The sequence below is a fragment of the Podarcis filfolensis genome (genome assembly GCF_964270895.1).
Source record: "Podarcis filfolensis genome assembly, chromosome: 3".
Lineage (NCBI taxonomy): Eukaryota > Metazoa > Chordata > Lepidosauria > Squamata > Lacertidae > Podarcis > Podarcis filfolensis.
This window is the reverse complement of record NC_139606.1, coordinates 59,168,817-59,195,582: the sequence shown is the minus strand read 5'-3', so window position 1 is coordinate 59,195,582 and position 26,766 is coordinate 59,168,817. Positions and strand designations below refer to the sequence as shown.

The 26,766-nt window shown below is 41.0% G+C and overlaps 1 protein-coding gene and 1 long non-coding RNA gene across 22 annotated transcripts in view; one reads left to right on the top strand and one right to left on the bottom strand.

The window, feature by feature from the left end:
• The window catches only part of EPB41L2 (erythrocyte membrane protein band 4.1 like 2), an 83,781-nt gene extending 68,730 nt beyond the window's left edge, over positions 1-15,051 (top strand). For 8 of the 19 annotated variants that reach the window (XM_083607632.1, XM_083607634.1, XM_083607633.1 and 5 more), the window contains 7 exons: positions 4,773-4,826; positions 5,028-5,576; positions 7,488-7,610; positions 7,998-8,090; positions 8,833-8,913; positions 11,896-12,001; positions 13,874-15,051. In XM_083607632.1, coding sequence (XP_083463758.1) covers positions 4,773-4,826; positions 5,028-5,576; positions 7,488-7,610; positions 7,998-8,090; positions 8,833-8,913; positions 11,896-12,000 — 1,005 coding nt within the window. In that variant the 3' untranslated portion in view covers position 12,001; positions 13,874-15,051. The remainder of the gene's footprint in view (positions 1-4,772; positions 4,827-5,027; positions 5,577-7,487; positions 7,611-7,997; positions 8,091-8,832; positions 8,914-11,895; positions 12,002-13,873) is intronic. The other 11 variants (XM_083607624.1, XM_083607619.1, XM_083607618.1 and 8 more) reach the window with 2 other exon arrangements.
• Positions 2,591-18,011, bottom strand: LOC310760007. Of its 3 annotated transcripts, XR_014546676.1 has the most exons (5): positions 17,790-17,992; positions 15,956-16,072; positions 10,189-10,362; positions 8,789-8,984; positions 5,577-5,685 (listed from the first exon to the last, which is right to left on the bottom strand). It is a non-coding gene; the product is annotated as an uncharacterized lncRNA (long non-coding RNA). The 3 variants fall into 3 exon arrangements; XR_014546677.1 differs by lacking the exon at positions 8,789-8,984 and having other exon boundaries at positions 2,591-5,685; positions 17,790-17,983; XR_014546675.1 differs by lacking the exons at positions 5,577-5,685; positions 8,789-8,984 and having other exon boundaries at positions 9,374-10,362; positions 17,790-18,011.
• Between the last annotated feature and the right edge of the window lie 8,755 nt (positions 18,012-26,766).

Genomic DNA, 26,766 nt, shown 5'->3' with positions numbered 1-26,766 from the left:
AACCAAATGCCATAGATGTGCCAATGTATGGCATGCTTTCAGGAATGAAATGCACTTTTTGTTCAGCACTTTTGAAGTTTACCTCTTAGGTTGCTTTGTGAACCATTTCCATACAAACAACACAAATTAATTACGGAAATCCAGAATGAGCCAGTAGGCCAGGTATTTACTTCAGAACATTTATTTGTGGTTTTTATCTGTATTGAGGCAGATTCTGAAATCAGTGTCTCCAGAGTAACTCAATGACATGACTAGACTCCATCATAAAATGCTTTTGCCTTAAAAATAAAACAACTTTTGGGCTTTTCAGTATTTAATGACCCAACCATATGTGTGGTTTTTAATCTCTGTTTAGCACAAATAATACCCAGTAGATAGACATGGGTCCACTGAAGAGCTGAACCTGTAGCATTTCCCATCCTGTGTACTTGGGGAGAGATAATTCAGAGAGTACTCCTTGCATGATAGTGTATACCAGATGTCTGTGCAGAAAGCATTGTTGATTATGCCAGTGACACAGGAATTCTCTGCCTGTTTTTATGCCAGTTGTCCTAGCATAAAAAGCACTGCGTGGATGTATTTGTTTCTTTTAGCATTCTGCCTGTTGTGTTCGCTGTTTACTGTGGCTGTTATCTCTTCTGCAGTTTATTAACAGTTACAGATAGGTAGCCGTGTTGGTCTGCCATAGTCAAAACAAAAAAAAAATTTTCTTTCCAGTAGCACCTTAAAGACCAACTAAGTTAGTTCTTGGTATGAGCTTTCGTGTGCATGCACGAAATCTGACGAAGTGTGCATGCACACGAAAGCTCATACCAAGAACTAACTTAGTTGGTCTTTAAGGTGCAGTTTATTAAATTTGTATTCTGCCTTTTCATCAAATGTGCTCAGCATAGCCAACATCAGTAAAATATAAAGTAAAATACAAAATGGATTAGCTAGCAAATGTGCCACACTCAAGCTATTTGAAAATGAAGACTCAACTATATTTCTCTGAATGTATATTGACATCAATTAAAACTGTTCTGCAGATCAGTAATGTCAAAGAATGAGATCCTCCTAAATAGAGCCTTCTCTTGTTCCAAAGGGTATTTAGCTGTTGATAAGGCTGTATTCTTTTTTGTGTATTAAGAAATGAGGCTTTAAATGATGCTGCCTGATACGCATATCGAGTATTATAAGCTCAGGTGCCAGTTCAAGGTGTATCTGTCATATACCCTATGCAATGGCAGATTTGTGCTTTTTGAATAGAGCTTGACTTTCATCCAAATTCAGCCTCAAAGAGGGATGTGCTTCCTTTGGCGTTACCTTCAGTTAAGTTTTCATACCACTGTTCCCTAGCACAGCATAGGGAGCCAGTTTCACATTTGTTAATGTGTTGCATGTCTTTGTCCAAAGACATCTTGTCAATATAATAACTAGTCAATAGAATAAGAAATACGCCACAGTTTTAAGTTTCCAATAGTTGGTACTGTATAAGCAAAATACTTGCCAAGGTGAGCAAGAAATTGATAATCCACTTCAAATTAGTGAGAATAACAGTAGTGTCATTATAGTTGCAGTGCCCTTGCCAATTTATATAATACCTGTGTTCTAGAGAGTTTAAATTTTATCAGTGAAATTAGTCATTTCTTGAAAGGTTGTCTTAGTTCCCTTCAGATTCAGGACTATGCTACAGGTTTAAGTATGCATCACTGTCTTGCTTTTCCCTTTCTTTTCCCCATCAATTTTTTTGTACTCATTCTGAACATGTTAGAGCTAGCAGCCTATTTAAGAATAGTGCTATGTTTTGACATAATAGTAGTACTAATAAATTGTTTCCTTAAGTTCTTCACTGCTACAGGGGCACAGTAGTAGGAGACAAATAAAATATTTAGGCTGGGCAAATATTGGCCGCCATCCAAGAGACTTACACTAGTGGAATGGAACTTTCCCATTCTCACCCCTGCAGCCCCCCATGTGTCCTCAGAATCAGCTCTGGAGGGCAGAGAGACCCTATAAAGAAGATTTTGTGAGCATGCAAGGGAAACGAAACAGAGGTGCCATGACACCAGCAGAACTTCACTAGCACTGCTTTAAATACAAACCATTATCAGTAACTATTGTGTATATTACTCAGTGGAAGGTGCTGGGTTTTAACAGCCAGAATAGAAAATCATGGTGCCTTGTGGGATCAACTGTTACTGACTTTTGGACTGTATTAAATTCCAACTTTTTTGGACTGTATACATAGATTGGGGTGGGTGGGAGTTTTCTACAAAAGTAGCTTTATAGGCAGCAATTGATACTGAAAAGTGGAGGGCACTTCCCCTCTTTTCAACATTCCTGTGCGCCAAATTTCACTCCAGCATAAATTTATATTATAAAATGAGTGTTTGCCTTCACAGCCATGTGCTTTGACAATCAACAATTCCTCCAAGTAAGCTCGCAAAATCATTTAGACCACATTTGGGTTATAATTTGGGTTTATTGCACACATTTTATAGTTCAGCTTTAAATGTGCTATCTTGCCTAACCTTCCTTTCATAATTAATGTCCTAGGGAAAATGGAATATTAATTAAGAAAAAAATGGATTGCACAAAAGCCTGAAAATAAAAGTTTGAAATATAAGCTAGTTTTAATGGCCACGATACATAATAGGTTTGCACATGAGGGTACATGTAGGTTTCAACTTAATAATGGACGTTTCAGGAAGGAGCAAGATTGTGAGAACAGAGTTGCACAATTTTCTCGATGGATGGGTTAGATCCAGAGATGTCTTGTGTGAGCCAGAAAGCCCTTCCAATTATCCAAGGCAGCTCTGCTGAAATCCTCGAATTTCTTATCCTACTCTAGCCACCCCACCTGCTTCATCACACACATTTTGAGAGGGTCTGTTGCCCTACAGGAATGGATTTAGGAAGTATGCAGTATGGGGGGGGGGGCGTGGGAAGCCAGGGAAACCCCTTGATCATCTTCAAATCCTATCCGTAATGGGTTAAAAAAAGAATATTATGAAAATAGATGGAGCTGTACCTTGTAGGGAAACACATTTGAATGTACTCTTTCTTGTGTTTTTATTTTCTTGTGTGCTTTTTTTCCTTTCCTGTCCCTTTTCTTTTCTTGCCTGATGCTTTCCTTTATTTTGTAGGTCACTGCTGTTTTGTCTTCTGCTGTTTAATTCGTTACTTTCCATTTTCTAACTTGTCTAGAGCCTAGAAGAGGAGATAGCATCAATTTTATTTAGTAAAGAGGGTTTTTCCACTAGCATGAAATCTGCCTTCACTTCAGCTACCTTGTGGACAGCAGAGGGCACTGTTGTGAAAGATAATGTACCTTCTGAAAAGCTTTCTGCCTCGCCCTTCTCTCAGCTGCCTGAGGTGCTTTTCCACATTTACTTTTTCCACCATAAAACTATATATGAAGACAGTGGGGTTTCATGTCAGATGAAATTGTGTCCCAGTGATTAAAAGATTGTAAGATGAAATTAGGATAGAGAAAAATGCAGAGCCTAAAATAAAGCTATTTGAAATGGCTGGTGTGTATGCAAAACGCCCGCATGAATTGGTTTTACCAGTGACTTGCATGTAGAAGTGTCAACTCCATGCAGGAAGTGGGAACGGACAGTTAGAATGTAAATACATATTGCACCATTGTGCTTTTTTAAAAGTTAGAAGTAAAAATATTTTGAATGAAAAAATGAAAGGCAAGCGCAAGCTAAAAGCTATCTTGCCCATTCTAAATATTTTGTAGACATAGATCTTCAAAGTAAATAGTACTATATATTGTTTTTCTGTTCTATTTATATTTGAAATTATCTGGCAGCCATAGATGAATCTAGCCTTAAACTTTAATTTGAAACCAAAATTAAATCACAGCTGCTGTCATAGGATTAATTATTATAGTAATGGTACTATTACATTTTTCCTTTCACCTTTTTGTACTGTCCCCTGTGTGTATGTGTATGTGTGTCATCTCTTAGCTTTTAAGATCTACATACATCAGTTTGTCCTGACTCTAGGTCATAACAAGTGGCACAGTACTGTTTCCTTGAGGATCATATGACAGTATGGACTTTTAAAATGCTGTTCCTTACATGCTTGTATGCCAAACATATTTCTCTATTTGAGATATTACATATGCACAGGCAAATTTCATATATCCTCAAAGGTGCCCAGCTAATCAAGAGTCAAAACAAGGAAATGTATGTGAGTTCAGATATTTAATATCTGTGAAATAGGAACATCTGGCAGAACTTGTAGCAGCCCTTTCAAGGGTGTCAATATTCGCTGATATACATTAGGTTTGTTAGAAAAATCTGCATGTACATGAACATAGCTGGCCAGTTAATGTTAGCCTTGTTTGGCACTTCATAACATTGTTTTACAAATATAATGATGATGATGATGATGATAGTTACCAAAGTAGAATATTTATTTCAGAGTTTAACCTGTCCCAAGCCGAGAGAGTGCAAGTTTCAAATAGAGGTGTATCCTGTTCAGAGAAATCAAGTGTAATAAAAACCCCTAAGGAATCCAGATTTACCAAATGCCAACTTTGGAGCTTTCATAAGTAGAAAGTTTTACAGCACTCTGGACTAAAAAATATTGCATATTTTCAGTGTGCTTATTGCTGTGCACTTGATTTGTGCTAATTTAACAAATTGTGCTGTACATGTGTGAGCGTGCAATCAGTCCCTCTGTGCTGTTTGTGAAATGATAAAATCAGACGTTTGTGTCAAGAGATGTTGAAACTTGTATTTATGTTTGTCTTCTGGTTGCTTCTTGTTTCACAGAAATTTACTCCCCAAACAGAAGAGCCTTCCATTGGAGCCAGCAGGACGATTAAGGTTCTACTATTTTGCAATAGTCCATTGAGCTTTGACATTTCAGAATCTTCATTCTTCCTTCCTTCCTTTTTTCATTTAACCATTACAGTCATCTTTGTTCTTCATGTGACCTGAACCACCCATCACATAGTTTTATGTTCACTATTTGATTTATTCATGTTTTCTACTTTTTGTTTTTCCTCATCCATTTGTTTTGTGCAGAGTTCGCATGAGACTCTGAACGTAGTGGAGAAGAAGCAGGCAGAGGTTGGGATAGAAGAGACAGTAGTCACTGCCGATACCAACAGAGGCAAAACACAACTTGTCTCTGGTGGTGGGCAAACTCAGAAGATGGAGCACCTATCAAAGAAGGATTCTTCATCACTGTCATCAAGTAGCAGCAGTAGTGAGAGTGAAGATGAAGTAGGAGAATATCAGCCACACCAACGGATGACTCAGGGTGCCATAAAAGAAGAAATAGAAGAAAATGAAGTTATCATAGAGGAGGGAGAACACAATGCACAGGCAACAGTGTGTGCAGAAATTTCACAAGAAGCCAGTCCAGTTCAAGTAACAGTTACGCACATACCAGTGACAGAAACATTGGTCCAGGCGAATGAAGTATCCACCAAGACACCCGGAGAGGGACACCCGGCAAAACTGGATAAGCAAGCCCTGAAAGAAGAGAGGGTGGAAGAGCAGCTCAAAGTAAATGGAGAGGCATCGCATAGTGACATTGATGTTTCACAGCAAATAATTTGTTGCTCCGAGGTAAATGGTAGAAGAGTAAGGGATCCTTTATCAGGCACATCGTCCTAGGGTTCAATATCTCTGCCTTTCTTCTTCTCTGTCCTCTTCAGGTTTTCATAAAGATTCAGATCTGGAAAGTGGAAAATGGATGTGCAGTCAAATTCTGCCTTTGGTTAAGGCTTCTGAATTTTTTACTAGTTTGGTTACCCAGAAGAGCGAACTTGCCTGGGATTATGCCATCTTTTTACTTTCTCATGTTCTGTTTGTTTTGCATGTGTTAATTTGTTTGAGTCTTGTCCTGTCTAGTTTGATTTTTATTATCCTTCAATAAGTTTTAATTGGAATTGTGATGTTACCTTTCTTGGGCATGAGATGAAAACGCATTTTATGCATTTGATGTAATAGTCTTAAAACCCAAGTATTTTTTTAATTGAAAAACCCTACCTATTTTATGAAACCTCCTATCTAAATACTAAAACACAAATAGCCAGAATTTGTAGGAACGCACAGTTGGTGCATTCTATAAATCACCATGAGACACACATACCATATTTACTACTCTTAACCAAAGTCCTTTGCAGATACAGTTATTATTTTATGCTAGCCACTTGTAGTCCTCGAGAGGCATGAACTTACTCAGTAGATGCTAAATCAAATTTATTTTCTCTAAGAACATGCAGCATAATGAAGAGCCTGAGAGATGGTAAATGAAGCACAGGCTAAAGGTTCCAATCCAAGTGTGTGTGTGTGTGTGTGTGGTCCTGGCAAACAGCAACTTGGGAGCACAGCAACTGTGTTAATCAGCTGATATTTCAGGAGGGAAAGACTAAACCCATTCCGCCTCCATCCATCCATCCCCCCCAAAGCTGATCTGTGCTGCTGCTGCTGCTGCTGCTGCTGTCGTCGTCGTGTGTGTGTTTCAAAAAGACCAGAATGGTGCACATAGCAGCTGGACTGGAGGAGGATTCCCAGAGCCACTTGCATGTGCAATTCCTCATCCAGCTAGAGAAATGTGTGTGGAGCACCATAGTTATACTGGAGTGGCTGAGGGCATTTCCACCCCCAAGGTTATTAAATATGGAAACAGAAGATTTGTAATGATGGTCAGGGCCATCTAGGTCAATCTTGTCCCCATTGGCAGGTGTCAAGTTTTAAACTGTCTCAAAATGCATTTATGCATTTTATTAAACATTGCCATATAAGGAGTTGTAGCAAGTTTGTGACACTCAGGAAGTAGTGTATGGAGTTGGTTTGGGGGTGACATCTATTGGCTCTATAGGGTAGGTCATACCAATGAGATCATTGAAGATATATTGACAAGCTTAATAAATAATGATTCAAATTGTTCGTAAGGGCTGTTTCAGAAGAATTTTATGATGTACTTGCTCAAACCATAAAGTTTGAAGTAGTTACATATCTTGTTAACATGGTGTACAAGACAGAAACACATAAATGCTGTGGCCATTTGTGACTCACCTACAGTGAGTATATATTATGTGCATGAAGTTAAAAAAAGCCAGCTTTTAAATCAGATGTAAGCTGTGGGTTCAAACAATGGAAAGCTGTGATTGGCCATGGGCTCACCACTGTATAGATCTCTCGTATACCCTGATATTTTAAAAGCTTAAAATCTTACCAATCTGATTATATGTTAATTTATTAACCATTTTTATATATGCTACTGATTTAAATTTATATTCATATCTAGCATAGGAAATATACTATGGTGATTTTCAAGTGCTTTCTTATATTTAGTAGACAGAACACTTAACATTTCTTGTGTGTTCATGATTTTCAGACTTGGGTTTAGAAGTTCTTCTAAGGAATGCTTAAAAAGTGAATCTGGGATCTTGTTGCCTGAAGCCAGTTCATAGACTGCTGTATACCATGTACTTCAAAATTCATACTTTTCTGTGTCTTTCTAAACACTAGCCTCCAGTGGTTAAAACTGAGATGGTGACCATTTCAGATGCTTCACAGAGAACTGAAATATCCACCAAGGAAGTACCAATTGTTCAGACAGAAACTAAAACGATCACATATGAATCTCCCCAGGTACAGGTGTTGTATAATTTAGAATGCCTTTTTGGGATACAATATTGTAAGCTGGTTGGGAGAGGACAGGTTGCCATATCTCCTTGTGGAAATGATATCTGTACACATACACTGCTTATACTAGGACAATGAACTAATGGACTTCTTTATCTGAGAACATCATTGAGATGCCATCTTGACCTCACCTGCCTGAGAAGGGGTTAATAATGACTGAATCATGTTAAATGACATTTAGTACATTGTGTGTTCCAGAATTGTCTACTGCACTTGAGTGGCATGAAAAACATAATCTAGATGTCTTCATTTCTAAAACAGGCAACTTTTGTTTAAAAGAAGGCTGCTAGTTTTGTCAAAATTGACTATTGCTCTTTCTTTTTGATGATGCAGTTTGATGGCAGTGGTGATGCTGGTGTGCTGTTGAGTGCACAGACGATCACTTCAGAATCTCTCTCTACAACCACAACCACACACATCACAAAGGTAAAAAGAAAAACAGTGAGGTTTGCTGTTCTCACCTGTTTTAACAAAACAGGACAGAAGTAGACTGCTCTTAATCAAAATCGGCTGTGAAATGTTAAATTATTCCAAGTTTCTGGGCACATTATATATGTACTAATGAAACATTCAGAATTCAAGATTTTGTGACTCGCTTATTTTCTGGAACCTTGAACTTTCATTATAGGATGATTTATTTTAATCATCACCTAGGATGATTTATTTTAAGTATGTTTAGAGCAGTTATGACTATCCTAAATGAAGGCATGGACACCGTTACCATTTAGTACTGTCTGTTCAACCTTCTCCCCCCTTGTCTTTCGATGCTACTCTAGGTTGCAGTGCATAGTGGATTTATGCTGCTGATTATTTTGTGCTGGTGGGGCTTTTATATATTCTTTTAGTATTGTTGATCGTATTTGTATTTTAATGAGTTTAAATTGTGACCCACATTTGATTGAGTGGTACTGGAATTTCCAGATGGTGAAGAAGAACGTTGAGTTTTGTGCTTCAGGTGTGGTTTTTCTGTTACACATTTGAATAATGAAAGTATAGAAATAAGTCTTAAGGCCTTAATATGCTGTGTTTTTTTATCTTAAGAATTGTTACTAAACTGTAAACATTAGAAGAACTAGAAAAAGGTTTTCTGCCTTTCCTGTGTTCAGTTACAAGCTGCTACTTACATTGGAGGATTAAGTAAAACATTTCTTGTTCTTGAAATCTTTAGACAGTAAAAGGTGGTGTGTCAGAAACCAGAATTGAAAAGCGGATTGTTATCACTGGCGATGCGGACCTTGACCACGACCAGGTGAGAGACAGAGCACATCATATTCTGCTTTCCAATATTTTGCCCCTCATGAGGCAGTTGAGGTTTTTCCCCTGTCAAAAATGTTCTATTATAAGAACACGAACAATATTTTTAAAACTCAGCCACCTCATGATGCAAATCGCTAACCATCACTGAATTACTGTAATTATAATCTGCCGTTTTTACTATGTGGTGCTGCACTGATTCTTAATTGATGGTAGGTTCACAATTTAACAGAACAGGGATTTAATTTTCATTTCTTAATTGTAATGTACCAAGGACTCTGAGTAAATTTAATTTCAGATTTTGATGTGCCTGTAGCAAGTGGCTTGTGACAAGTTCAATTTCTCCTTGAAGCCTGAAATTAAATGACAGAGCTGTTTAGCATTAGGCATGAGGGATGTCTGTCCCAGCACGTGCTAAAACAAAAAACAAAAAACATACAACTGGGGAATCTGGAAAGGTCAGACAACAGAATTGCTTTAATAAAATTCATATCTCAGTATATTCCACTTAGGATAAATATTATAAAGCCTTAAAGTAAACTTTTTAGAGATAGATTGTATGCATCTGTTTGTAACACAAGAACTTGTTCAGCTTTGTAAATGTCTGAGTTTTAAATTTATGTAAAACATGTGCTCGTATTCAGATGTAAATTCCAGCATTATTTCAGTAAAATTAGGATCTGTAGTAACCCTTTAAAATGGAAAATACACTTGATAAGAATAAAATATTTTTATTTTTCATATTTGAACCCCTGAATTATTCAATTTGAACAACCCTGATATGTCATTCTTCATTATATAATCTAAATGATGTTCAATACAGCTTAGAAATAAAGTATTTGTCAAAGCTGAAACCGTATCTAGGAACCTTGAAAGCATTATTTCTTAAAACCAGTTTTTTTCTTGCCTATCCAATCTTGTTTTCAATTTTATTTCTCTGTATTCTGAAGAATAACTCTTCCATGCTCAAGTCCTAAATAAAGTATAGGGAAAGCAAGATAGTGTATGTATATACTTAGCCATTTATTGTTAAGCCCTAAAGGTTATATATTTAAAAACTGATCGCTATTTATTTTGGTTTATGTCTCGAGTTTCCAGTGTGCATCTGTCAAGGCAAAATCGCCACTCATTTTGTTTACCTCTGAACTGTGTTTTGAAAAGATCTTTAGGGAAAAGTTGCTAATTGCCCAGTGCTTACACTTTCCACATCCCACATCAACAAGGTGTGGAAGGAAGTTGACAGGTGCCTCCTGGCAGAACTATCCATTACCTTGCGAAACATATATTCCCAATCCTACAATTGCTGTAGCAACTGTGGTAGTGGTGGGGGTGAGAATCAGTTGTCAAGGAGACTTGATGGGGAATCTGGTGCCCACTGATTGTTTTCTCCATCCTTGGTCATTTTCGCTTGGTTTGGGTTTCTTTTCTGAGTCCAGCTGGTTTTCTGTGGGAAGGAGGGGATTTTAAAAGCCAGTTAGGGCATTTGAAAGCAGAATTGATGAATGAGGGAAACATTAAGCACCATCCTCTTTGCCCACTGATTCCCCTCAGCAAATTTAACCCTCTCCACCCTACATTAGTGTTGCTGTGGTCTTATGTACTCAGTCACCGGTGAATACATAAGCTACTGTTCTTGGCAATTGGGTTGGATACTGGTCAGTGTCTTGCAGCTGGTTTTCTTACCTGAATTGGTATCTTCCAACATTGTGTGCAAGATATATGCCAAATATCAAAGGACCTGTGCCCACAAATGAGCCTCCTGTCACTGCATCAACACAAGGCTAAAATAAAAGCATGTGTAAAGTGTTGCACACACACACAAAAACCTAATTCCACGCTTACTCTGATTGCGACTGCACCAGTGGCAGCCCACCAGGAAAGAGGTCTTGGCGTTGTGGTGGACAACTTGATGAAAATGTCAACCTAGTGTGTGGCAGCTGTGAAGAAAAGTCAGATTCCATGTTGAGGGGAATTAGGAAAGGGTTTGAAAATAAAACATGATAGAGGGGGATAAAATTATGTATAGGGCAGAAAAGATGACTAGAGATAAGTTCCTGTTCCTTTCTCATAATACTAGAACTTGGGGTTATTTAATGAAGCTGAATGTTGGAAGATTTGGGATAAACAGAAGGAAGTGATACACACGACACAATTGTTAAATTGTCACAGTTAGTACCACAGGATGTAGTAATGGCCACCAACTTGGATGGCTTTGAAAGAGGGTTAGAGAAGACTTGTCAGTGGCTACTAGCCATGATGATTATGAACCTTCTCCAGGGTTGTATTCAGCTAAGTTTTACTCATAACAGATCCATTGAAATTAATGAACCTAACGAAGTTAAGACATAGCTAAGTGAGATGGGTGTTGAATACCTCCTCTAGTATTGGAAGCAGTATTCCAGTTGTTGTGGTGGAGAACGTTGTTGTGCTAATGTCCTGCTTATGGGCTTCCCATAGACATCTGATTAGCTACTGTGAGAACAGGATACTGAAATAGATGGTCTTTTGGTCTGATCTAGACGGACTCTTCTTACGTCCTAATGCTTGTATGTCGTTGCAGCAATAAAACATTCCTGTCTAGATATTATATTGATCCAAATAGCTCACTATGTGGATCAATATAAAGATGTGGTGTGCTTTAAAAAGTTTTTCTGTTTCTTACCTTTTCTGGAGTTTTTATTATTAGTGCTTTCTTAATGTTTTGGTGAAAAACTGCTTTGTGAGGTTTGCCAGAAAAGGAGGATCTAAATGCTTTAGATAAATATGTAAGATACCAAAACGTAGTTTACTGCTCATAACTTAAAATACCCAGTAGCCTCTCTAGGCTTTTTATTTGGCTGTCTCAGTAATGGAGGAGCAGCATTCTTCCTCTGTTCAGTTGTCACTTCTGAACAAAATCAGTCCAGGAAGTGTAGTCGTTACTGGCCAAACTACCTCATAATTTTTATTTAATGGGTCCTTTTTAATACTTACGTAGGCATTGGCACAAGCCATTAAAGAAGCCAAAGAACAGCATCCTGACATGTCTGTAACAAGAGTTGTGGTGCATAAGGAAACAGATCTTCCGGAAGGAGGAGAATAAGGTAAGAGCCTGAGACAAGACCTGATACAAAACTATTATCCTCCCAGGTTAATAATAATAATAAATTTTATTTATATCCGGCCCTCCCCGGCCAAGACTGGGCTCAGGGCGGCTAACATCAAATATATAATACATTAAACATAAGATCAAACAATCGGTTGAAATACAGCTTAAAATCAGATTACAATCTGAATAAAATCAGATGGCAACCCACAAATTAAAACTATAACTATGGGGTTGGGAACATTAAGTGTTCACCAGGCCCAGCTATTTGTGCTGATCATATGAGCCAGTGAGAAGGGTTAGAGGGGCCCTTTACATGCAAGGTCTTGAAAAAAAGGTCCCAGACTGGATCTGGGCCAAAGACCTGGTGGAACAGCTCCATCTTTCAGGCCCTGCAGAAAGATGCCAAATCCCGCAGGGCCCTGGTCCCTTGCGGCAGAGCGTTCCACCAGACTGGGGCAGGGCCGAAAAGGCCCTTGCCCTGGTCGAGGCCAGCCTAACCTCCTTGAGGCCTGGGACTGCCAAGGTGTTATTTGTGGACCGTAAGGTTCTCCACAGGACATACCAGGAGAGGTGGTCCTGTAGGTACGAGGGTCCTAGGCCGTATATGGCTTTAAAGGTTAAAACCGGCACCTTAAACCTGGCCCTATAGTCCACTGGGAGCCAGTACAGCTGGTGTAGCACTGGATGAATGTGATCCCATGGCGAGGACCCAGTAAGGAGCCTCGCCGTGGCATTCTGCACCCGCTGGAGTTTCTGGGCCAGCCTGCATAAAGTGAATTACAATAATTGAGCCTGGAGGTAATCATCACATGCTCACAGTGGCAAGATCAGGGCAGAAAAAGTAAGGGACCAACTGCTTGGCACGGCAGAGATGGAAAAATGCCGCTTTTGCTGTAGCTGCGACCTGTGCCTCCATGGAGAGGGAGGCGTCGAAGGTTACGCCCAGACTCTTGACTGAAGGTGCTGGTACTAATTGCGCCCCTGCAAGGGATGGGAGTTGGCGCTCCAACCCCATGTCGTCCCAACCCAACCAGAGGACCTCTGTCTTCGAAGGATTTAACTTCAGCTGGCTCCCACGCAGCCATCCAGCCACCGCATCCAAACATCTGGTCAGTGTGTCTGGGGCTGAGTCAGAATGGCCATCCATCAGCAGATAAAGTTGGGTGTCGTCAGCGTATTGATGACAGCCCAGCCCGAAGCTCTGAACAAGTTGGGCAAGCGGGCGCAGAGAGATATTAAAAAGCATCGGGGAGAGGATTGTACCCTGTGGCACTCCACAGACCCAAGGGGTTCCGCGACGACAATTCCTCCCCTAGCGCCACCCTCTGTCCCCGAACTGAAAGGAAAGAGCACAGCCATTGTAAGACTGCCCTGGCTGCTGCTACCAAGCACCTGGAACCCCTATTTGAATGTTCTTTACCACAAATAAATGCATCTTTTGTGATTCTGTCTGGAATCAGATCTAGGGTATAATGTTTTGGACCTTCCAGTTTGGAGTTTTGTTCGGAAGAAGAGCACAAAGGGAAAGCAGAAAGGCATGGCTGAGACTGTAGGCCTTTTGAATGCTAATGGTGATGCATTACGAGCTATTTGCATTATATGAGAGAGAGAGAGAGAGAGAGAGAGAGAGAGAGAGAGAGAGAGAGAGAGAGAGTTCCTTAGCTACCTCCTTGAAAAATGAAGGAAAACTGCTCTTCTGAAGAGGGAGGTCTGATGCCACTTAAAATAAGAAAAATGTAGCATGTGATGACTTGAAAAAGGAACATTACTCGAAGAAAGCTGTAATATGGTTGAGAGTGTTTTTAATAGTATTCAAAATCTGTGACTAAATGTAAAGAATGACATTAAACTGCTTGCCTTTCTTTAGAATTCTGAAGACTGATTTGTGACCGAAGAACTTTGATCATTCAAGTCAGTGTCCCCACTGCTACTTCACTGACTTCACCAAGCCTGGTGACAATGACCAGACATTTCCAGAACAAACTGCCGACACCAAAACTTATCTTCTCTGGTCCTTTACCATATATGTCTTTTATTTTTATAACCACTTCTTAACATTCTTGGCTTTTTATGAGGTTTAGAGATTTATTATTTTTTCCACGTTTCCCTGACATTTTATATAACTGATTTCTCGATTGCATGAAAGTGAACAAAAATATTTAGTAAGCACTTTTCACTTTAGCAAGTGCAGGAAGGAAAGAATCTTTCACTAAATCTTTTCAAAATGTTTCCAAATAAAGCCTCTTAATGGGATAACAGCTTTTTTTCAGATTATTCAGGTAAATAAAACATCAAATAATATAAGAAATACATTATCTTGTATTAAAAGAAAACACAAAGCTTTCCTATGACCTGGTGGGGAAAATAAATTAAGATTTGTATGGATGTTGTACAAACTCCTTATAGTCTGTTCTGAGGATCTCCCACTTTCTGAAGGGAACTGGTGCTGGTATACTATAGAAGAGATAGTTATAAAGATGTTTCTACTGACTGAGCACTGTTTTAGTAACTTCTCTGCACTTCAGTGCCATTGTTCAATTTCTTCGTGGACACTTTGGTCTGCAACATTCCAGACAGGATAGGAAGGACTTTGCTCTCTTCCCTTCTGGCAAAGATAATCCAGGCAGCTTAAAACCTTAGTGCTTTTCTCTTAACATGTTAAATGTCAAACACTTTGATTATATGAATACATGTGCAGGATGCTTGCATTACATAACTCATTGTCTACCTGTTATAACTGACACGTCTGTTGAGCAGTTGTCTTTAAGTAGTTCGCCTGATGTACAGGTTTTCAGGACATTGAGGGACTGGGGGGCAGCCAAGGACCCATTGTAAGTAGTATGGGAACCAACTGCTGAGTGAGGCTGCTAGTCACTGAGGAGGTCTATATGAAAACCTGCTAACTGTCTCTTTCCCACATACTTCACTGTTCACCTTGTGTATAGTTAAGATGCCATATTAAATTTATAGCAGCTTGAAGTTGTATTAAGTGATATTTTGCTTTCTGTAATACTGTTATAAAATAAAGTTTGTTTATTCTCTAAATGTTTCAGCACATTTGTATTTTGACACCTCAAAAAATAAATAAATCAGTTTTGAGCCTCTTTCTCAACATGGTTGAAAGCATTTCAGGAGGGTGGGATGTCTTTAAAGAAAACTTGATTTTATGTAACCTAATAACATTCCTATAGCAAGAGGCACCCTGGTTTTGTTCCCCCTGCCTATCCAGCCCAGTGGGGAAGAGTCATGCTGTTAACTGAATGTCCTCCTAGAGGTCAAGTTGCCCAACTCCCCAACTGCTCCCTGAAACTCCACTACTACAGCGTCCCCAACAGAGAATCGTAGAACAATCTTGCTACTATAATGCCATTAACAAGTGTTCTTCAATGCAGCAATGCCATAATCACATCATAGACGAAATCTCAGTAGCAAGAGGAACTGTCTTTCGCCAGCAAATTTCAGTTCATTTTGAGTACAAGGTTCCTACCAAACCTCTTTGCTTTAGTTGAAAGTGTTGCAAATCTGCAATTTCCAAAACAAACACAAAACCCTATACAAGCCCTAAGAAATGCATTAGGTCTAAATAATGTCATCAGGTACAAGCAGTATTATACTTTCTTGTACAAGAACAACATTTCACTGTATTTCCAACATTTGTGACTGCAGAGAGATTTTTTTAAGTGGTGGAGAAATGGAAGAAAAGTCCAGTTTTCCATTTTGTGCACAATTATTTTTTCATGAAAACATTTTCTGCTGTTAATTATTTTGATTCCTAATATAAAGTTAAAATCCAATTTTTAGATAACAAGCACATTCATTTATACCTTTTTAAAAGAACAAATTGTTTCACCTTCCCTCGCACATCTACCCCCAGTTTTTGCATAACATTAAACAGCTATTAAACTTCTGGAGTAAATAGCCAATGTTAAACTATGTATCTGGAAGTTACCAATTTCTTAGGATGATCTTGGTTTCCTTTTACCGTTTCCCCGTTTGTAGTATTTGGCATAGGCTTCAATGGCAGCAGCATCAGGGGGATTATGCATTATGTAGAGCTCCTGGTCCACTGAAAAGGATAAGCACACTGTGTTAGTTTGCAGCAGCTGCTGAAAGGCGACCAGCAAGATAAAATTTTCCTCTCAGCAGTAGAGCTTCATGCTTGTGTTCATTTTTTTTAAACACAAATGAAAAATAAATTTCATACTATTATAAATTTATCTATACCCCACCCTCTGGGGTTCCCATGGAGGAGGCACACAAAGAAGGGCCTGAGATAATAACCGCAGGGGTCTCGGTCGGTTAATACGCTAGTTCTTGAAGTACTGTGGTCCTGAGCACCAGCACTTTGAATTGGGCCCGGAAACTAATTGGCAGCCAGTGCACTTTGGCCAGGATTGGTGTTATATGCATGGATGTAGCCGGGGGGGGGCAGTAAAACAATAGAAATACTTAACCAACTGACCAGTCACATTGGTCCTGCCCCCCCCAAATCCTGCCTACCCCCATGGTAGGTTTGGGCCCCCATGGCTCAAACAGTCTTGGCTGGTGAGCAACCAGGCTGCCAAATTCTACACCAGCTGAAGTTTCTGAACTGTCTTCAGAGGCAACCCCATGTATAATGTGTTGCAGTAAGCCAACGGCAGTGATGCCATTTGAACCAACAGAAGCTGCTTTTTAACTTCATCAGTGGCCTGGAGTTAAGGGTGAGCAGTGAAGTAACCAAGCTTGCTGATGACACACAATTTATCAGAATGGCAGAAACAAAAGGGAATTGTAAGGAGCTCTTGTAAGAGATCTTTCCATGCTGGGTGACTAGATACTAAAACGGCAAATGAAATTCAATCTAAGCAAGCGTCAAGTGATAAGAAATCAGGGCATATAAATAAATAAATCCCAACTTTGCAAACTCACAGGATTCACTGCCTAGGACAAAGACCTTGATCACTGTGCTCTAAGGAGAAACTGTCACCATCCAGCTCCCAGAATGGCCCTCCCCCAACTGCCACCCCCAAGGCCCTCTGAAGGACCATCTTGCGCTGAGAGAACAAGAAAGAGTAACAGGTTTGTCTAAACAAGCTGCCTTTTACATTCTTCTGTAACTTAAAAAATCGGATGCTTATCGTCATAACCTTCGGGGAACCACTTTGTGGGGGCCTCCTGAGGAGCAATATGTAAGTACAAGAAAGAAAGAAATAGCCATATCTAAATGCAACAGTGAAATTGGGCAAGAGCCGGATAGCTTTTGGTGCTGCTTTATGGACTTTCCCAAAGCAATTTCATTTCAAATGCATCGATAAAATTGTGTGCCAAACTTGAAATAGAGCTGGACAAAATCAAGCCAGGCTGAGTGGGAGACCCAAGACATAGAAATCCTGTTCCTTTCTTATTAAACACACACACACACACACACACACACAGAGAGAGAGAGAGAGAGAGAGAGAGAGCTATTACTTGCCATTGTCTTACTGCTTGATGCTCAGATCTGTTCAGCTCTATTTGATTTTTTTTGGTGGGGGGGGACTGGTTCTGAAGCAGTGCTGTATCCCACCCACCAGTACCCTTTCCATACTGCCAATTACACAATCAAATATATTTACTGGCCTTTGCCTGGGGAAGTGCGCTGAGGATAATATCAGTTTCGTACAGTACAGCAGGAGATTAGGTGTTGTTTCGAAGGAACAACTAGTTCTAATTACTGTATAGGTTAAATTCAGAGCGTTCTGCTTTATTATTAGTTCTGCCTACCTGCCCACCTTTCAGAGCCCTGTAGTGGCTTGACTCACCCTGTCGTAGCATAACCCTCAGGTAGGCAATGAGCAGGAGCAGGAGCAGAATCACTGGCAGGAAAATTCCCATGAAGAGAAGCCATCCAGGCAGCTCCCTGACAAAAGATGTCAGGGTGTACACCACAGCCTGACCCATCGCAAGTAGGCTTTGTGTAGCTGTGTACCTTGTTCTCTGTATTTTGTTGCTCCTGCTGCATGGCCTTTGCTCGGCCCATATTAACTTCTTTTCCTTCTGGACTTTGCTTTGTTTGCACAAGCCTGTGATTTCTAATGTGAGGGCCACCACGTTAACAGAGCTAACTCGGCTGCAAAGTTTAGAAGGGCAGATTGAAATGGCACATAACGGCCTTGACTGCAGCTAAACTGAGAATAAAAGGGGCTTTTATCATTTCTCTAGTCAACTCTTTATTTGAAATATGTGCATGCCAGGAGGCTAAGAGATGTTATATAAAGGATTTCAGGCATTTCTGTTTTATTCTTCCGCACTTGCGTTGTGTTAAATTTGCTTTGCATGATGCACAGGAAAGTGGGGAAAGTACTGATGTCTGTCTCTCCCATGGTTCCAGAAGTGTGGGGATCTTGCAGCCCTAGAATATTATCAAGGATGTGAGTTTAAGGTTTGGTGCTGGTCTCCAGCCAATGGTTAGGGAGTTGGAGTCCAGCAACAACAGGATAAAATCTCTTGTGTCCCATCCTCTAAATTCCTCTAGTCTCCTTCTTGAAGGCTCTTTGCCAATGAGAAATGATGCAAGCTGGTGTCTGTATTTTGTAAAGTGCATTTTCTCCACTGAGCAACTATTAAAAATCATCACATCAATCCTGCTCCTGCTTACTAAGCTGAGATCAATTCTTTGCCAATTCTCAAACTGTAGAATACAAAACAATCTGGCCATGTCAGGAATAATGCCCTTCCTGATCACACAAATGAATGTATAGAAGACTTAGAAGTGATAGATTTGATGCATTGGACCTGAATTCTCATGTGTATGAATGTTGCTGGCAAGCTACTCCTCTATACACAAAATCCTCTTTCCTGAACACTCCTGAATCCTCCTTTATTCAAAGCATTTCTCAAAACCTGCTTTCTGTGATACTCAAGCCTCACCTGCAACCTAAATGAAGCCTGAGGATACACCACTGTATTTACTCATGTTCATCTTGTTATCCCTCTCTCTGCTGCTGCTGCTGCATTTGTCTCTTCCTACCCTCGCACTCAACTCTGTCTAGACTTTGCCTCCGGCTAACAGAAGGGCTCCTTCTTTCTGCAGATGGCTCTGATCCAGCTGTGAAAACCTGCAGACAGAAGCAATAACCCACACCCACCCAAAAAAGAAAAATCTCTGGCAGGTTGGGGAAGCCCTGGAACAACACAGAAGGTGGCACTGGAAGCTGCAGAGGGAATATTAATAAAGAGGGCTAGGACTGAACAAACATATGCACATATATATACAGTGATCTACGTATAACTTACGCTTTCTGAGTGAGCAGCACCCTGCTTTCTTAAATTACTCTGTAAAGTACTCTGTGGATAATAGTCTATTTGGCTTCTTCTATTGTTGTTTCTTGGGCTCCATGATCACTGCAGATGGTGACAGCAGCCACGAGGTTAAAAGACACCTGCTTCTTGGGAGAAAAGCAGTGACAAACCTAGACAGCATCTTAAAAAGCAGAGACATCACCTTGCCAACAACGGTCCGTATAGTTAAAGCTATGGTTTTCCCAGTAGTGATGTATGGAAGTGAGAGCTGGACCATAAAGAAGGCTGATCGCTGAAGAATTGATGCTTTTGAATTATGGTGCTGGAGGAGACTCTTGAGAGTCCCATGGACTGCAAGAAGATCAAACCTATCCATTCTTAAGGAAATCAGCCCTGAGTGCTCACTGGAAGGACAGTTCCTGAAGCTGAGACTCCAATACTTTGGCCACCTCATGAGAAGAGAAGACTCCCTGGAAAAGACCCTGATGTTGGGAAAGATGGAGGGCACAAGGAGAAGGGGACGACAGAGGACGAGATGGTTGGACAGTGTCCTCGAAGCTACAAACATGAGTCTGACCAAACTGCGGGAGGCAGTGGAAGACAGGAGTGCCTGGCGTGCTCTGTTCCATGGGGTCACGAAGAGTCGGACACAACTAAACGACTAAACAACAACAACATTGTTGTTGCATCCTCGACTGAGTGAACAATGCTCAGAAGTATGTAGCAAAGGTGTTGGATCATGAAAATGGTGGTGGCAGAGGAGACAAGGCCAGAAAATAAATGAGTGTCATCAAATGACAACATGGGCGCAAGGAACAATACTAACAGTGAACAGGAAAGATTAACAAACTGCGGGGAAGCATTTGTCCTTCCTTTTTATGAGATTTTAATAAGAAAGTTGGGATATTGTGGGACACTGCAGCTTGGCTGTCACAATGGACTTCTGCACCCACAGCAGAACTGCTTCTCCCCTTCCAGCCCTGTGAATGCTTCCAAAATCAGCTCTGGAGGATTAGGGACCCTTTGGAGCAGTATGAGGGGATGGGCAGGGGAAGAAGAGGAAACAGAAGTGCTATTGCGCCAGAGGAGCTGAACACACACACAGCATTGGATGCAACCCTCTGAATTTCAGTTGCATGAACATAAAGCACGGGTGGACTTAGGTAATATGGATCCCTGAGCAAGGACAAAATTCCCTTCCCTCCCCTCATAAATTCTTATTTTCACAATAATTCCTTTCAATACAGTTGCTTTTATGAATCTTCTCAGCAGGCACTCATATAAATATTATAATTATGAGCCCCATTTAGCTCGGTGCCCTGTACAGGGGAAACACCCCCCACCCTTAGATCTGGTACTGCATAATGTTCAGTCAGCGCTCAGCACTCTCAAAAGCCAGGGTTCAACTATGGACCAGTGGAACAATCGTACACTGAGAGTACCTCTGCACATGTTCAGAGTGCATTGTTCCGCCAACAGAAATTTCAGGCTTAAAAAAAAAATGAAATGAAGAAAAACTGAGCAACCATTTCCTCAGTGGCCTCTCTAAGATGTGTGTGATATAAGAAAAGCGGGTGTTTGCAGAAATGATGGTGTTTGCAGGGCTCAGAATAATTTTAGATTTTGCAGTGGAGTTTGGGTAAGGCATGAAACCTCCTCACATTTCAATCCACAACTGTGTGGGGTAATCCATTATTGGTTTCCTGAGACTGAGCCAGAGTAAACAAGAGAGTGATACCAGTTGGCAGGAAAGGAATGTGGGTCATCAACAAATACAGCACCCCATTAGTGTGAAAAGCTGGTGTGTTTGAGTCAGCCATATAACAGATGATCTGACATTCTTCCATTGCTTGGTGCAGTTAGTCCGTGCTATGAAACAGATTTCTCCTGTTTACTTTGGCCTTCTGATTTGGCAATAACATTGATTTTATTTTTGGATAGTGTATTTTATCCACCCCAAATCCGATAAACAACTCCGTATTGGTCGAAACTAAAAATGACTGCCCTTCACTTTCAAAGAATCATTAAGAAAGCATGCTGTGTTTAGGGCTTTGATACCTTTTAGGACAAGTGTTGTCTGTTGTTGTTATCTAGGGTTGTGTCCATATGGGAGCTTCCATGCTGCCAGTTTGTTATCTTAGCATACAGTAGTAAATGCACACAGCAGCACCAGAAAAATAATTCAGTACCAACAAGCAATTTAACACTACAAACAAATAATACATTAGCACAGTGAGACGGGTCAGTGGCAAGTTCTAAAATTACATAGTAAATAAAGCAGGCATACTTATATGGCAGTAGGTAATCATTAAAGTAAACTAGCCTTTGGTAATTTCAGGCTTTAAAGGCCAAAATCAGCACTCTGAATTGGGAATGGAAGGAAACAGAACTGCCAAAGGATCTGAGCTATATGTTCTGACCTGTGGATGCCGTACAAAACAACACCTGGTTCAGCCTGAGGTTTGCATTCCCTTCTGAGCAACCTTCTGGGGCATATGCCCCTGGTGGGTGGGGCCAGGAGCAAAAATGGGTGAATGGTGAATATACAGTTCACCTTTGCACAGCAAATTCTTAAACACATAACCTCATTATCCTCCAGGCAAGCAAGCGTAATCATCAGACTCCAAGGACACATTCCAAGCAGGCAAAGATGCTCAAGCATGTGAAGCAGGGCCAGAGGTGCCTGGGGGTGGGGTGTAGCCTTAGGAGGCCTGCATTTGGCCTCTGGACCCAAGATTATCCACCCCACGCTAGCGGGAGAAAGGGGGACTACAGGAGACTCTCTAATGGCCCAGCTCAGAGACCAGCAACTGTTGGTTCCTCTCCTCTTTGAACACTTTTCATTCCAGCTGATGGTTTTAAGAACCCTGTAACTAAGAAGTAGTGCTTGAGTTTGCTTCGCCCCTCTTCCCTCCCTGCTCCTTTTCCTTGGGTGTCATGCCTTTCAGATAGTAAGCAGTGTCTCATTACCGGGAGTCTTTTTTCCCCTGACAGAACACCAGAGTAAAAAAAAAATGCTCCAAAGAAATAGCTAATGCTAAACCTGAGTTTGCTTTTTATCAGTTTCAGCAGCCTTTGTAGGAGATATGAAGTATGGTACATCATCCTTCTGGTGTACCTGGAAGTAAGTCCTGATAGTCCACAGTCCCAAGGACAACACTAGAGAGTAGTCAGACTATCCAAATGGTCAAACACCAGTCCAGGTCCAAAACAAGCAAGGTCTGAAGTCAATTCTGAGGGTCAGGTTCCTGCCTTGGCAGAAGATCCAGAGCTGGAACACCTGGGGGTCAGTCTCAAAGTCCCAGTCCAGTGGTCATCCCAAGGCAACCAAACTGAGGTCCATCACCAGAGAAAGCTAAGCAGACACAGAGCTTCTGATTTGCTTCCCTTTTACCCTTCCCAGTCTTGATTGCTGCACCTGAGTTTGCTCCAGCTGAGCAGCTGTGTCTCTCCACTTGACGAAGCATGTGATCTTCCCCTGCCCTGAGCCTCATCCAGCTGAGTGACCACAAAATTCTTCTCTGACCTAATGAGCCTCATGATCTCCACCTGGTCCACTAGTGAGCTGGGTTGTTTTCCCTTGCCTGCCTTATTCTCCTGGAGTGCTCTTCCTGCTGTTTCCGACACCTCAGAGCCCGCCATGTCCATGGAGACACCTCTGCTTCTGGTGATGTGTCACCCTTCCCTAGCTGCCCTGAACAGTTAGCTTCTCCTGCAACATTCTCTGATGTCCTGTGAGTACCTCCTAAGTCCCCAACCTCCCCTTCTCTGTCTCCAGCTTCTCCCAATGTGTACCAATCACGGCTACATCCCTCACCAGAATCCTCTTCCCTTTCCTCTGTTGTCCTGCCAGTTCATGGCATTCTGTGGGTTTCCTTACCCTTTCAGACTCTGAAACTTACCTGTGGCTTTCCAGGTCTAAGCAGAAGTAAAGTGTGTGCTGGATAGCTTATTTGTATCTGAGGCACTGAAGAACCTTGCCTGAGTGCAATGGGAGGCTGTTTCCACATAGGCCCCCAAAAATTATTATTGTATTGAGAAGTTTTTAATGTTTTATGTTATATTATGTTTTTATATTTGTTGGAAGCTGCCCAGAGTGGCCGGGGCAACCCAGCCAGATGGGCAGGGTATAAGTAATGAAAGTATTATTATTATTATTATTATTATTATTAATTAATTTATTAGTCTTCTATAGCTTGCTAAGTGGACCCTTCCACTTTTGGGGCAGTCTTTCATCCTTATAGTTGTTTGTCCTTATAGAACTTCTTGGACAGCTAGCGAGCAAACAGTTTTGTTTCATCCGGGAAAGGAAGTGGAATGCATCAAGAATGTGTCTCTGCAGCAAACTCAAATAGTTTTTGAGGTTATGTGTACCACGCAAACAGGATTTTGCTCAAGACTGTCTTTATTGTTAGGCAGGATGACATGGTCCATCTCGGGTGGCAGCTTTCTGAGTCCCATTACAGGGACTGTTATTCTGTTACTTTTTTCGTTTTGTTTTATCCTCCTGAAAAGGCTAGCATTTGGATTTTCTGCCTCAGGTGCCAAAACTGTCTTGGGCAGTTTCTGGATAGGGTGTCCAAGTGTGGATTGTGCAAAGTGAGGGGGGGGGGCACTCTACATTTTTTCTTTGCTCATGTAACTGTAACTTTCAAATCCTCCTTTCTGTGTCTGCAAAGCAATGAGAGGCGACCGTTTGTTATTTCCAAGACTTGGCTCATCTTGTTAGTCTCAGTGAGGAAAATGCTTTTTGGCACTTATCCTTTCCAGGTATAATGTGGCATGAAATAAAAATGGCATTTGGCATTCATCATAGCCTGCCATTCATTCCTCATGAATGCTAATTTAATTTACCACTATTTCACCCTTTTGTGCTGCAATTCTGCATCATAATGAGGTTCAGCCATCTGCCTGCTCAGCGCAGTTCTTAACCTGGCAGGAAAGATGCACTTTGAGTTCCATGCCACCATCGTTATGGGGACCTTCCTCCTCCGCAGTAACCTTGGCATTAATGAATGCCCAACTGCAGACTGCCTGCCTTCTTGTGATTTGCAGTCCAGATTTTGAGCTTACACTGGGTGGAAACTGTAATTCTGCCAGAGGAATACTGCATCCCAAATATGTCTTCAACATATTCCTTAGGCAATTCCCAAACATATTATAAAAACAAAAGTTTTACCTCTGGGTTGGTTCCAAAATGTTGGGGGTTTTTTTGGAGATTCAGTCAAAATTCAACAAAAGTAGGATACAAATGTTAAGCAACCGATTTGTCGAATTCACACAACCTTCCAAGCCACAGATAGGGAAACAGTGGCACCCTAGATATTGTTGGATTATAGCTCCCATCATTACTGATCATTGGCCAGCAACGCTGACTTGGATTGATGCATCAGAAACATCAGGAGGGCCGCAGCTTCCCCTGGTCTGACCCACCAACATCATCTTATAAGTCAGCAGGGCAAAAGGAAAAAAAGAAATTAACCAACAGAGTTTGGAGAGAGCGGAGACTGTAAATGAAGCATGGACTGATGCATGCAGTGTGCAAGCCTTTAAATAGTCAGGCAAATGTAATCAAAATTTAATTAAAACTGGACACGCTAGCAAGCAGCCTGGAAACAAGATGCATTATAATAAGGCTGGTGTGCTGGTGGAGCAGAATAGATCTGTGCAATGTGGTGCTTCTGAATGGAGCAGCAAATGCCCACAGATCAGGCAAGAAGGGATCAAAATGAAAACTGCTTAGAGGCAAAAGCTCCCTGCTTAGGGAATCCAGCCTGATGGTGCTCTGTGGGTCGGCTGTGGCATCTCATTTTGCTTCTTCCTCACAGTCTCTGGAGCTTCAGGCGCTTCCAAGTTGTTTGACTATGGATGACTCACGCCCTCCTAATTTTTTTTTTAATAACCACCCCTTTGACTTGTTTTGATATCAATAGGCTTCTGTTGACACACACATGGTGAGAGCAGGTGTCTACCAAAGCCTTAGGCATCCCTTCCATTTTCCTGCTTTGCTTATCAATCTGGTAACAAGCCACCTTGTAACATTTCAGTGGGCAGACAATGGAGAATCCCGATTTTATTGCTGCTCATTTTCTTCGGGACTTGAGGCTTCTAGTGCTTCTTTCTGTCTCTCATATGAAAGCTTCTTTCGGAGGTTTGGCTCATGCTTTCTCTTTCCCAGGTATCAGTGCTTAACACTCTGCTCTTCTAGGTTGTGTCTTTCTACTTTCCTGGTTTGCTCTTGTGTTGTGGGTAAGAATGGGAGAAAAATTCAGTTCACTTCGCATGAAAAGGCGAACCTACTTAATTCAAACTTCCTGAAACCATGTATGAACCAAAATGCATTCATCCTTTGAAAAGTGCGCTTCACTGAATTATGCGGCGTAGTTCTGCAACCAAACAATGTATGCAAAATCCACATACTATGTAAAGTTTGCATAAGAATGCACACAGTATTGAAAATAGCATGCAAAAAAGCATTACATTGCAAAAATGTGTATATTGGGACAATTGTTTACGAGGACTTTTAAAAAAAGAATTTGCAAACTGATGTGAAAATGTGGAGATCTGACATGAGAAATATGAGGAACTGTGAGAAACCAAAATTAACATATTCGTCCATCCCTAGTTATAGGTATATGCAGCCTATGCTGGGTTTTGACATTTCAACAGTCTAGTATTTATTAAGGATATATTGAGAGTTTGCAGCCTCACCTAGGGTAGATCACAGAAGAAATTAAGAAGAGCCTGCTGGATCAGGCCAATGGCCCATTCAGATCTATATCCTGTTCTCATGGTTGCCAACCAGATGCCCATGGGAAACCCACAAGCAGGACCCGAGCACAAGAGCACTCTATTTTCCTGTTTTTTTCCCTGCAACTCGTATTCAGAAGCATACTTGCCTCCAAAGTAGCAGCATTGTGACATCTACTGCCAAAATAGCAGCACTAAGTGTGTGTGTGTGTGTGTGTTCCCAAATGAATGTCTGAAAAGGTTGAAGACTACTCTAGCTAAGCCCAGAATGTGATTTTGATGAGAATTGTCCCCTTACTGTATGAAAAGTGACATTTCCACAGCAAATTTGGAATTTCTTACTAAGGAGAATAGTCTGAGGAACTGATCACTGGTAGCGATGTGATGATTCATAGGCTTGGACTGTTAAGGGGCATGTACCAGTCTTTTGTCTTTCACCTTCTTTGTTTGTTAGAGTTCTTTCTGGATTTCCTTTTTGTGAGCCTTGTGTATGAGAGCAGCCTGGTGATGCCCTGCTCCCTGACACTATGCACACATTCGCGTCGCATTGGAGATGGTAGCAACAGAACATCAGAGGGAAGCTCTGCTTGGGGGTTCGATGCTAATAGGCAGCAATTTCACAAAAAAGCTGCATTTGGCAACATGTTGCTGGCCTTGCTTGTGCTTTCAAAAACAAAGTGATGTATAATGGCCATATCATGGATCTTTGCAGCCTCTGTTCACTTTACAAAGCACATTTCTAAATTA